The 12,841-nt window shown below is 36.3% G+C and overlaps 1 protein-coding gene across 4 annotated transcripts in view; it reads right to left on the minus strand.

Annotated features, from left to right (window-relative positions):
* Nucleotides 1–12,841, minus strand: part of LOC134219475 (uncharacterized) — a 407,421-nt gene that overhangs the window by 112,285 nt on the left and 282,295 nt on the right. For 3 of the 4 annotated variants that reach the window (XM_062698212.1, XM_062698209.1, XM_062698210.1), the window contains exon 3: nt 11,111–11,242. The exons of the other annotated variant lie outside the window; for it this stretch is intronic. In XM_062698212.1, coding sequence (XP_062554196.1) covers nt 11,111–11,242 — 132 coding nt within the window. The remainder of the gene's footprint in view (nt 1–11,110; nt 11,243–12,841) is intronic. 4 annotated transcript variants of the gene reach the window in all.

Below are 12,841 nucleotides of genomic sequence, written 5' to 3' on the forward strand. Positions count from 1 at the left end.
GCTCTGATAACCTGTCTAGTAAAAAGTTTAGCCCACCGAAAGGCAGCGGCTAATTTCCCGTTCACCCACTGTACGACGCACTATCGCTACCCCCGACATCAGGAAATCGTGATCAATTTTGTTTTGACGACAAAATTGTCCTTGCTCCAAGTGATCTCATCTCCGTATAGAACATTTTCAACACAGTTCGCCTCGCGGGATGAGTGGACATCTGGGTACTTGGAGCGAAGTATGTCAGGTACAGCGCCGTAGCGTGGGGTTGGCGGGGTTGGCCTCCCCCGCCAAGGGCGCCAGAATCAAGAACCACGGTATGGGAAACAGAACAATTTTATTCGTTACATGGCCAAATAATAACAAAGCGACCATAAAGTCTAAAGGTCTATGGCGGAGAAATTTCAAGAAATCTAATCTTTCTTCTATCTCAAATAAACAAATCGAATGATTTGGTCTTAACTTTGACTGCCCTTTCGGTTTCTCTGAGCCTTTTGAAACGGTCTACAAGGGAACAAGAAAAAGTCTAGTATAAGTACTTGTACTTATTCAAAAAGTTATTTGAAAATTGTAGATCGGATTGTTGCCATTTTCGGGCACAAACTGCCACAGGTGTTGACCAAAATTGTAAAAGACCTTTTGCGCTAATGACTTATATCGGGATGAGGTAAAGGTAAGGATGGTGTAGATTTAAGACAACTCTCATTTCATTCAGAAAAACTTCATTTAGTCCGAAAATATATCATCATGGACGCATTTGACCTGGTGGCATTACGATAAGCAGTGATAATGTGCCTTGATCAAATGACTACTGATTATGGATCGACTGTGCGTTTGAATTATATTTATTGAACGGCTACTTAAGTCTTGCAATTATTACAACGAGTTTTTTTTTATTTACCCGACGTTTCAACACGGGGATTGTGTCTTTTTCAAGGGACAAACAACAAAAATATTTTCCCTTGAAAAAGATAGAATCCCGGGTCGAAACGTCGGGTAAGAAAGACTCATTGTAATAATTGCAAGACTGAGTAGTCGTTCAATAAATATAATTAAATTATTACTTTGGTTATCATTTATCAAAGCTCTCATAGATTAGCAAAATTTATCCACAATACATACAACATGTTCCAAGGCATATGCTATCAAAGCATTCATAGCCACATTTCCTCACCTCCTGGCCCTCCTGCTTCGATGTCGATTCCGACTACTTCAAAGTTGGATGTTATTGACCCAACATCCATATTCATCCATTTCGTGTTCCTAAATCCGATAGCGATTTCGATCATCGATCGATCCACTTCAGATTTGGATTTTCTTGTTCCAACCATTGGACATTAGTATATGATTTGTCATGATTTTCAAATCTCTTTTCTCTGCTATGTATTTGCAAGTACGTCAGTTCCTTCCACTAAGAGCAAGAAACAGCCGTTAGGACACTATGAGCGGTAAGTAAATAACTTTCAGCAATTTTAATGATCTTTCAGCCTGGATGTTCCAACAGATTTCATACGAGGATCCAGAATTGACCACGACTCTACCAAGTTCTTACCATATTTTGCAAATTAGTGTAAAAGGTCACAAAATTTAAAAACTTTCCAGGGACATACCGCCTAATATATTGCTTGTTATATGAAGCATCTTCAATCCACCACACTTTTTAATCTTATTGTTCTACAAGATGAGCCAACATAGTGAAGAAAATCTCATTAATAAAAATTTATAAAACTTTAAGGTGAGATTCAAAATGTAATTGGATTGTGAAACATTTCACATTTTTCCTTAATACGAAAGGGGGCGCCCAAAAAAGATTTCGCCAAGGGCGCCGGGAGTCCACGCTACGGCTCTGGTCATTTAGCATTGTTTGTTACACTGACGGCTCGCTCCTCGAAGGTAGAACAGATGCAGGCGTCTACTCGGGTGAGCTTAGATTGGAACAGTCCCACTCACTGGGTAGACACTGCACTGCCTTTCAAGCGGAAACATTTGCCATCATGTGTGGAGTGCAATCCGCATTATGGGCATTATGGGCGAAGTAATATACTTCTTTTCAGATAACCAAGCAGCTATTAAAGCTCTCGTGGCGTCCAACTTAAGGTCGAAGTTAGTAATCGCATGTCGAACTCAAATTGAGATGCATGCCCTCTTCAACGCCCTTTTTCTAAACATTCCCTTTCTCCTCCAATTTACATTCCTTTTTTTTGTTCCCTTCCTTTTCCGTCAGGTGTGTGATGAAAAAGTCGGTAAAGGCGATGAGACAAATCTCCCACATTGAGGTGAACCCCTGGAGCCGACGTTCTGATACCTGATAGGTCCATGCACTTAGCACTATTTTTGACAACAATCATGGGAAAGAGAGGAAAATCTACCCATTCTTTTTTTTTTGTTAATTTTATGCTATCAGTTAGTATGTTGAACTTAAATTTTAGGTTGACTTTACTGTCCATCTAGGGGCCGTACACTAATTACATAAGCATTTTTTCTGGGTTTTTCAACCCTCGCTCCCCCGTGTAAGATTTTTCCCACACAAATATTTTTTTATTCATATGAAGCGTAAGAAAATGGCAGAACCCCCTCCCCCCATAAGTGCTTACGTAGCTAGTGTACGACCCCCTAGACGATATATGATATAATCTTAAGTTTCAATCAAATTGACAAATTGCTGGGGAGTATCCGAGTGGTTTGATATATAAATTTTCAAAATCCATCGAAAGAAAAAGGTGCTAGTAACGTTCAAAATCTTCCCTTCCAGCGTAACGCTCTCGATTTCCAACAATCTAAATGACACCCAGTATAGTAGAGAAAGACGTTAGTCCTACGTCAAAAGTCAATAAGTCAATGGGCATTTTTCCATAGATGACCTTTTTCTAAAGCGTTTATTGTTCATGCAAAAAATAATCAATTTTATTGAGAAAATTATTTAATCTCTATTAGTGGAATATCTTCACCTGTCATTAGACGAGTTTAGTACAGTCGACTCTCTACATCTCGATGTTCTATATCTTGATATTCCTCCTTATGTCGATAGTTTTCTTGGTCCTTTTAATCTACATACATTTGGGCTTTCTTCATCTCGATAACCTCCCCATCTCGATAGCTCTCTATCTCGAGCTGGGAGCTCTCACGTAGAATACTCATCAAATGTGGAACAAGTAACACACTTGTCTTAGATAACTTCGATAAAATGCTTGAACTAACTTGTCGTTCAAGATTCCTTAGAGTCTATCTCAACTACATTTCTTCAGATCTTTGTCTTCCGTGTTATAATCCACCTCGAGTTCACTTCACCAATGACAGTTCCTCAATTGAATACGATCTGTCCATGAAAAACGCTATTCAAGGAATACCACATCACATTCGACACATATCTATTCCCTCCATTTTTTCTGAAAAATATGAACATGTCAATTGCAACAACAGATATTTCACTGATGGTTCTCGCATTAACGGATCCACTGGCTTCGGTGTTTTCAATGTAACTTCAACCACCTTCCGAAAACTTCAGGAACCGTGCTCGGTTTATGTTGCTGAGCTGGCAGCAATTAACTTCGCTTTGGGGATAATTTCCAATCAGCCCGTAGACCATTATTTCATCTTCTCGGATAGTCTTAGTTCTATCGAGGCACTCCGGTCGATGAAACCTGTTAAGCACGCATCTTACTTTCTTACAAACATAAGAGAGCAGATGCGTGTTTTGGTCGAAAGATCATTCAAGATTACCTTTGTTTGGGTCCCATCTCACTGCTCAATCTACGGCAATGAGAAGGCAGACTCGCTGGCAAAGGTGGGCGCACAGGAAGGTGAAGTTTATGATAGACAATTCTCGAGCAACGAGTTTTTCCCATTAGTCCGTCAGAGTACTCTTCAAAGTTGGCAAAGAAATTGGACACACAACGAACTTGGACGGTGGTTATTTTCTATAGCTCCAAAAGTTTCTGGGCGAGCGTGGTTCAGAGGTGAGGACTTAAGTCGAGGCTTCATTCGCGTTATATCAAGACTTATGTCTAATCACTATTCACTAAACGCACATCTGTACAGAATAAACCTTGTCGATAGCAACTTATGAAGGTGCGGAGCCGGTTATGATGACATCGATCACGTAGTTTGGTCCTGCTCGGAAAATGACGCCTCCAGAGAGCAATTATTGGATAACCTTGTGGCCCGAGATAAACAACCCTTCAGGGAAGTTCGAGGTGTTTTGGTAGATCGTGATGTTGTCTATATACAGGCCATTTATAGTTTTCTTTGTGCTTCTGACATCAAAATTTAATATATTGAACCGTCTAAGACGAATTAAGTACTGTCCATTTAATTCCACCAGTTAATTTTCGTTATCTTTGCAGATACGTATTTCGACCACAACTGTGTGGTCGTCTTCAGTGTCTCGTACTTGACTCGACGAAGTCGAAGTCGAGTCAAGTACGAGACACTGAAGACGACCACACAGTTGTGGTCGAAATACGTATCTGCAAAGATAACGAAAACTAACTGGTGGAATTAAATGGACAGTACTTAATTCGTCTTAGACGGTTTAATACATTCCACTAAAAGAGCTTAATATATTTTTCTTAATATATTGGTTTTTTTTCTTTCTTCAAAGTTTTTTTTTGTTTAGTCTCTGCCTTTTTGTTCCGTAGAGCTCCATAGCTCTTGCCATCCGGAAGATGCTCCCGGTCGAACCATTCCTCGAGCACGACGACACACCACATCGTCACTGACGCCAAATGCCCGGATGAGAAGCTGAAATTTCCTTATCCCAAATCCTAAGTGCCGTCCATCCTTAAACATTGTAAACTAACCTCGAGTCACCACGAGTACGCTGGCTCGTACCCCTCTCTTATTAACTGTAGTGTATAATAAAATGATATTGATTGTATATATCACAAAGAACCATGGCTCCGTAAAGTGTTATACATGCCTGATCCTACCAAAAAAAATCCCCGTCGAATACAACCTGTGGTAGGGGGTTTGCGAAAGGCAAAACTACAGAGCAGAAACCCGATCAAGCGCGCATTCAGTCACTTTTCGATCACACAAAATAAAACAAAATCGGATGGCTCGAACTATTTGCGTACTGAAACAGTTTAGCACATAAATCCTCATAGGACCAAAAATACACATGTGTACTTCACTTATACTAACGAAATACATTTTAAATTTGATTTTTTATATAACTCAGAAAAACTTACATCAAACTATCGCTTTGGTCTGGTTCTTTACTCCTCTTATCCCTTCATTTATATCATGCCCTTTATAAAGTTATGATCAGATTAAGAGGTCCGATAATCTTATAATCTTACTGTTGATCTAACTTACATCTTGAGAGTTTATCTATTTGCGAAAACAATTTTTTAAAAAAGCTTTTTTTTCTTAAATATTAACGTTCTAGCCATACTACTACCCGATTTGTCATAGTCGAGTTTTCGTGATTCATATACCATCGAATGGAGTCATATAGAAGTTGTTGCAATCAAATCGGTTTGAAGTGGGCTACCGGAGAAATGATTCTCAACATTCCACTGACCACCTTCAATTGGTATGTTTTGTTTTTCAAAAATATCCAATACAAAACATAAAACATACATGGAATGTATCGATCTCGCCATGTCCGGGTTAACGATTCTTCGCCGTTGTTCGTAACGGGAGACCCATCTTTTTTAATCACTGGGATTTACCTAAACTATATGATCGATCACTCTAAAGCTAACATTTTGACAGAAGGCTCGGAGACACATAGAGTTATATACTATTCGACTCAGCTCGACGAATTGAGGTGATGTTTGAACAAAAATGTGAGACACACTTTTTGGTACTTAGCATTATCCGATTTCCTCGACCCGTAACGCTGGGTAGACACCTTTACGTGGTGTGTTACGGGGTAAGATCTACCACGGTTACATTGCCAGCTACAGGCAAATCCTGACCCAACGAATACCTTCCTCATTATCCAACTCCGTGGTATTTATGAGGGTGTCGCTAAGTCTGTGGCCTCTCGTTAAGTAAGTACCACATCAACACTTCCTTCCTCTCCCTAGTTACGGTGAAGATGGGCGTGGCCAGGAGTAGTAATCCTCATGCTTTTGTTATTTCTGATAGTATTCTAGATAAGGATCTCAAAAGTAAAACATGAGTATCACTAGTGTCCAATCTACGAATTACACCGTACACCGATTTCCTCGCAAATCTCCATTGCTATTAAATGGAAGTGAGAATGATCCACTGTTTCAACAATTTACAAATGTCTGTATCCAGCTTTTTACGCTAGCCATAAATTAACAAGGGGTGACTCAAATTTGACATATGCTGTGTACAGTATCCCCCCGCTTATCCGGACCTCGCTAGTCCGACGACTCGTTAGTCCGGATCTCGCTAATTCGGAATTTTCCGGATTAAAAAGTATCAACACCCATTTAAACACATTATGCTGTCAGTTTTCAAATTTGTGCTGTGATTTTGTTTTGGTACATTTGTATGGATTTGACAGTCGGATTAACGAGAGAAACCTCGATAGTCCGGCCATACATTTGTCGGATCAGCGGGGGGATACTGTACGTTTTTATTGAAATCTTAGTAGCCATGAATTACATATTACTCACAGAACTGTCATATTTTTTCACCTTGGGTAAATAAGAAGCAAATACAGTTACAATATTGAATTACCCTCATGAATTTCAGTATTGATGTTATTTATTTAATATATATTTACTCAACTAATATTTCTGTTTGCTTTCTAGGTATTACGTAAGCATTCTAGATTGCACCCCCGGCGATACTTTATTTAGATAAATTTTTAAAATAGCTGCATCAAAACTATTTTGTTACACCGAAGAGAAGAAACGTTATTTTTGATACATATGAATACAACTGTTGAAGTGCAGAATATAACATGAAAATGGTAAAGAGTATTTTTGCACGTTCCCATTTGAACTACATAGTTGATTCTGATGAAAATATGCGGATCCTCGCGCATCACTCCATTTTTGGAAGAGCGTAATATTCAGTACATTTATACAATCTTCTGGGATTCATTGTTAAAATATTCAATACCGTTAGTTGATTTTCATTTTATGATTGTTTCAGGTAATTCCACTTTCTCTGCTCAATTTGTATAGAAAAACATTTATATGATGCTTAAAGAATTAACAATTCACTGTATGCAGCGTCAACTCTGAATAATCTTTTAATCTATCTTCGACCTAGTAAGATTCAACAACGGTTTTCGTAATAGAGGGACATATTTAAGTATTTGATTTGAGTAATATTGAACATTACTTTTATAGAAGTATGAAGGTATATAGTATTTATTTTGCCATCATCCAATTTACTCGGTATCATTTTTTTTTCAAATCTGAAATAATGCAGATTTTCGATTGTGCACATTTGTCAAATGAACAGATTGATGAAGGTGCTAGAAGTATATCGGAATGAATCATAAAAATCAACTGACGTAAATGGTGATATAGAAGGACACATCAGGATTCTAAATATAAGAGCTCCCGATGCCAACGCGCATATTTTTCTTGCTATCTGAAAAGGGAAAATTAGTTGTAAAGTAATATCTATGAGGAATAAGAAATAAACAACAGATTCAAACCACTTTTCGGAAGCATGTTTGGAACCGAAGAAAGAAAAAACACACAGCTTATTGTTGTCAAAGTTTCAACGAATCATAGATTGCTTAGATCCAACCTTGAATCCTACTATAAAAAAAGTTGTTGTACACCTCATGTGTCAAAAGGGGTGCTTCAAAGCATTATGGCACCGTTGCGTAAAAAGCTGGATAATGGAATTATAAGGAAAAGAAAATTTAAATATAGCTGTCAGTATGCAATCTACGAAATACTCCGTTACAACGCAACGCGCAAAATCACAAAATTAAGAAACAAAACAATTTGAGCTTAATTATTTATTTGTCTTTGATTGTGATTGATATGGGTAAATAGGATTAAAGAGCAGTAACCCAAGTTGTTAACTGCAAAAATCACGTTTCCCTTCAAATATGTAAAGCAGTGTACGCCAAAAATACGGCAGCCCTGACTTTGCACCGTTCAATGTGGAAAAACGATCCATAAAAGAATGAAAAACGATCCATAAATAACATCTGAATGTTCCATAAAACGCTACCATAAATCCATCAAATAGTTCGAGAGATTCCATAAAACATATTTTTATGATCCATAAAACTTTGAAAAATGATCCATAAAAACTATATATTGATCCATAAAATTTCAAATTTGCGCAATTTTTATCCTGATGATGATCCATAATTTCAGCCATATGATCCATAATTTTGGTCATATGATCCATAATTTTGATAATGTGATCCATAATGCTTGGAAAGAAGGCCAATGAAACTATATTAATTGATCCACACATTTTATAAAATCTATGGTTCATTTATCAAAATTTATGGATCATATCACCAAAACTATGGATCATTTGAACAAAGTTATGGATCAACTGGCCAGAATTATGGATCATATGACTAAAATTATGGATCATATTACTGAAATTATGGATCATCATCACGATAAAAAAAATGCGCAAATTTGAAGTTTTATGGATCAAAATATAGGTTTTTTATGGATCATTTGTCATATTTTTATGGGAAAATAGCAAGAATTGTATTGTTTTTCTTGACCATGTTAATGGAACATATTTCCCAATTAATTGCTAAATTTTAGCTTAGTTATGGATCGAAAAATTATTCTTTATGGAATCTCATTAACTATTTTATGGATTTATGGTAGCATTTTAAGGAACATTCAGATGTTATTTATGGATCGTTTTCCAGTTTTTTATGGATCCGTCTTTGTTGTTTATATTCAAAAGTATGTTTTGCCCAAAAATACTGACTCATTCGTCATTGCAGAAATAGGCTCCTAGCAAGGGTCAGACTCTGTTTTAGAAATAATCAAACGAGCTTAATATCATCACAGGACACAAATGTCACCAGTCACTAATCACAAGTTCATTCCAAGGTTGAAAAGGGTGTCCCCTTATCTTGAATATCGCTTCACTTGGATTAATTTGGTTTATAACGGTGAACCTGTCCTGTAGGGGTGATTAGTTTTAATGTTTTATGTTATTGCCCGGGAAGGATGCTTGCACACAAAGAATAACTTCAACACCGCAACGTCAGCGTGCTATGATCTTGGCAGTGGTCGTACGTTTTAATCACAGCATTTGAAAGATATGATAAGGATTATGAATTTTTGTAACCGTTATTATTTTATCAGTATTTGAACGACATTGATGTCATAAATTGATTATTATCATCCCCTTTCCGATTATATATTCCGTCAAAATGACTTCTCTTCGTTGTCTTCCGTTACAGATCGACGCTAATTAAAATTCAAAACAAGGCAATAACATCAAATGAATCCATAATTTAATAATGAAGCCCTCCTTAGGGCAGCTTTACCATTAATAGAAAATCTGTGATTCAAGTATCGATTTTAACAAATGTGAGCTTGCTAGTTGTTCCAAACTTTCCTCTATGTCAGTTTTCGGGTTTGTTTTATTGGTACTGATCTAATTTTTAACAAGGTCCAACATCGTTTTTGACAACATTCGTGATAATAGTTTTCTGCCCATAAATCATGATTTATTATACTGTAATACTGTTTGGTTTGCCGATATTATCAGGAGATAAATTTAATTTCAATTTGATTTGAACCAAACGAACAATAAGGGTAAACAAATTCTCCTGAATTTCCTCCAACTATTCACAATTTCCACCGTTAACTCTTCAACGAAAAATTTGATAGAATATCCACGGGAAACTGTACAAAGTTCCAAGTAAAGTTTTATGGAATTTCAACGGAAGTTTCTTCACAGATTTCAAGGAAATTCTTTGCATTATCTATGGGACCTTTTTCGGAAGTTTACAAGAAGCTCTAAGGGTTTTGTTTGGGTTTTGGGTTTTCACTGGGTGACATAAATAATTTTTAGAAATTGCTTCGGGACAAAAACTTCCTCGGTATCTAAACGTAAAATTATTCAAAAAATATTCGACGAAATTAAAAAAAAACTACCAAGAAAATTTGAAGTAATTTCAAAGATAGTTTTCTTGTAAAATTTTTAGAATGTCTTTGGGAGATTGTTCAGTATTTCAACGGATTTTATCTGGAATTTCCAAGGGAAACTATTTTTTGTTCTGAAAAATCGTAGTAGGACTCCAAAGAAAAGCAGTTACACTTAGGGGAGTTTCCAAGTACATTCGAAAAATATTTAATTGAATATAAAAAACAACATTTATTATTTTTTTGGTGATAAACAAATTTAAAAAATAAATAAATGAGCTAATATCTAGTGCTATTTTTTATAAGAAAAAGAAAATGTACAACAAAGACAAATAACATTAGATATAAGTTGCTACTTGTAAATTTTGTTTAATTATATTTTTTTTGGAAATAACTTACAGATTCTAATCTTGTAATTAAACGCATACTTTGTCAATGATTAGTGAATAGAGCAATAAAATAACAGATTTACATATTTTTCAATTCAAAATAAGAGTGAATGAGATAAAGTAATGATTATGTTAACGAGATTAATTTCAAATGTTTGATTTTTACAATGTAATAAGAAAATTAAATTCATTTATTAGATAGATGACAAAATTAGTTGTTATTTAAATGTTAGAAGCAGAAAAACAGCACACAATCTGTGGATCAAATTTTACTTTAAAATATCTTAACATTCATTCAAGGATAAGAAAACAATTTATGTCTGATCCAATTTCAACAAAATCAGTTCAGCATATATAATCGTTTTTTTTTATACAGAAAATGTTTACATTTTAATACAAAAAATAGTTCATTGTGTAAAATTAACATGGTCGATCGGCGATGAAGAATTACAAAGTTGAAATTCTGAAAAACACCTGAAGCATGCACAAATGGTGGGGTGGGGGTACCATTTGGTCCGCAATAATGAATTTCTGAGTACTCGAGTTGTTGGTTGCTGATGTTGTTGAACTGCAGCTCTAATTGATTCCACTGAAATAGTAAAGCTTACGCAACTTCCAATGGGGAAGCCAAACAAGTTTAAACAAACCGAAATCCAACGAAAACACAGTTCCGCATGAGCACATAAACCAAAAGTTGATCTTTACCTAGCCCGAAGTGAGCTTTAACGCCCCCGAGGTTCCGCACTCGAAACAGGCCGGACTTTTTGAACGCACAGTTTAGTATGAAACCAAAGTCGGAATCTAACACACAGGTACTTTCTAACTGTCTGATTGTGCCTAGAAAACGGGGGAAGAGAGAAAGAGAAAGAAACAAGATAAAATGATGATCAAATTGATGGGACTCGATATCGGGTTGGAAGCAGTTTGAGCTCAGTCTTCCTTAGGAACAATTCCCTTTGCTGTCTGCGGGTGTGATGTGTGCTTCCCTTTTACCTTGTTGTGTTCACTCGTGGGTGGGTGGTTGCGAAAGTTAGCAAGGTGATGATAGATGGGTGGATGTTAGGTGCTGTGCAATATTTCACCATAATGCTATTTCCAGTTCCAAACCATTTCCGCTGATGATCTTTGCTACCGGTTGGTGTGAGATAAAAGTTGGTTCTCTTTTTCGGTGAAATAGCATTTACCAACTCGATTTCCATTGAAACTTGTATTGTTTGAAGTAGAGAAAGCTTTTATTCGAATGTTTGATTTCGAGGAATGAAAATTGACATTTGATTTCGTATTTTTATTGCTTTAGGTATTTTATGGAATTTATTCGTGGTCAAACGTGGTTAGTTTGATGAACATCGACACATAACTGTTAAAAACATATAAGCTCTAATGTTTAAAGATGCTGGTGCTATGTAGTATAGCTACACGTCAAGCTTCTGACAATTTCTATAAGATAGCCATGATAGAGTAACAATAAAGTGTATCAAACCTTTGTCAGTAGAAAGGAATTTTGTCATTATGACTGCCACAGTTGTGACAATTGACATTTTTAAATGTTTGGTCAAAAATGGTAATAACAAGCAAAAATTTAGTTGACATTGACACAAAAAAAAATGTGGAGTTTCTACTGGATTTTATTCAATACGTATTGTTTTTTTGGCTTAACAGTCTTATTATTGTATCAAACGAACTAAAATGTTCTTGTGCCGACGTTTCGGTCTGTATTTGGGACCTTCCTTATCGATCAATTCTTTACCCCTGAAAAAGGTCCCAAATACACAAGGGGTGTCCCCAATGAGGGGCTCTCTCCCCCTTGTAATGGTCTGTTATAATGGATGAATTTCTGGACAGTTTGGAAAAGGGGGTTTAAAGTTGTTGCCCATGTTGATAACGTAGTCACCATTGTGAGAGGTAAATTTGAGAATGTTCCTTCAAAGTTATTTACCTATATTCCGGGTATTTTCCACCCGACATGGACATTAATTATAATGTTCGAAAACTCGATGTGCATATGCACAACATGTGAAAGAATAAATTTAAAAAAAATGTGTTGGATGTATCCTCTCATTTCGGTGGAGTTTGATCTCTCGACCCAGGTGCTTGCCCTATTAGCTACGAAGGACCTCCGTCATCCTTAAATACTCAACATTTGGCGCATAGTTCCACAACGCAATCTATTTTGAGAACCAACTCTTCCAGACGAATTGTTTATTTACACAACTCCGAGTGAAGTGAATAATAATTATTGTCTGACATCTGCTCATTCTGAATTGATTTTTAATTCTCTGCAGAAAATTGCTCTTGGCTTAACATTCTGTTGTATAGAAATGTTGAAAAGGAACGAATAGTTTCCATTAAAAGCCCAAAACACGGCAAAACAATCCTTCTTCTGTGTAAAATGGTGTAAAATGGTGGTCGTGAGAAGGACCGATTTTTTTTAATAAT

Source organism: Armigeres subalbatus, chromosome 3 (genome assembly GCF_024139115.2).
Source record: "Armigeres subalbatus isolate Guangzhou_Male chromosome 3, GZ_Asu_2, whole genome shotgun sequence".
Classification (NCBI taxonomy): Eukaryota; Metazoa; Arthropoda; class Insecta; order Diptera; family Culicidae; genus Armigeres; species Armigeres subalbatus.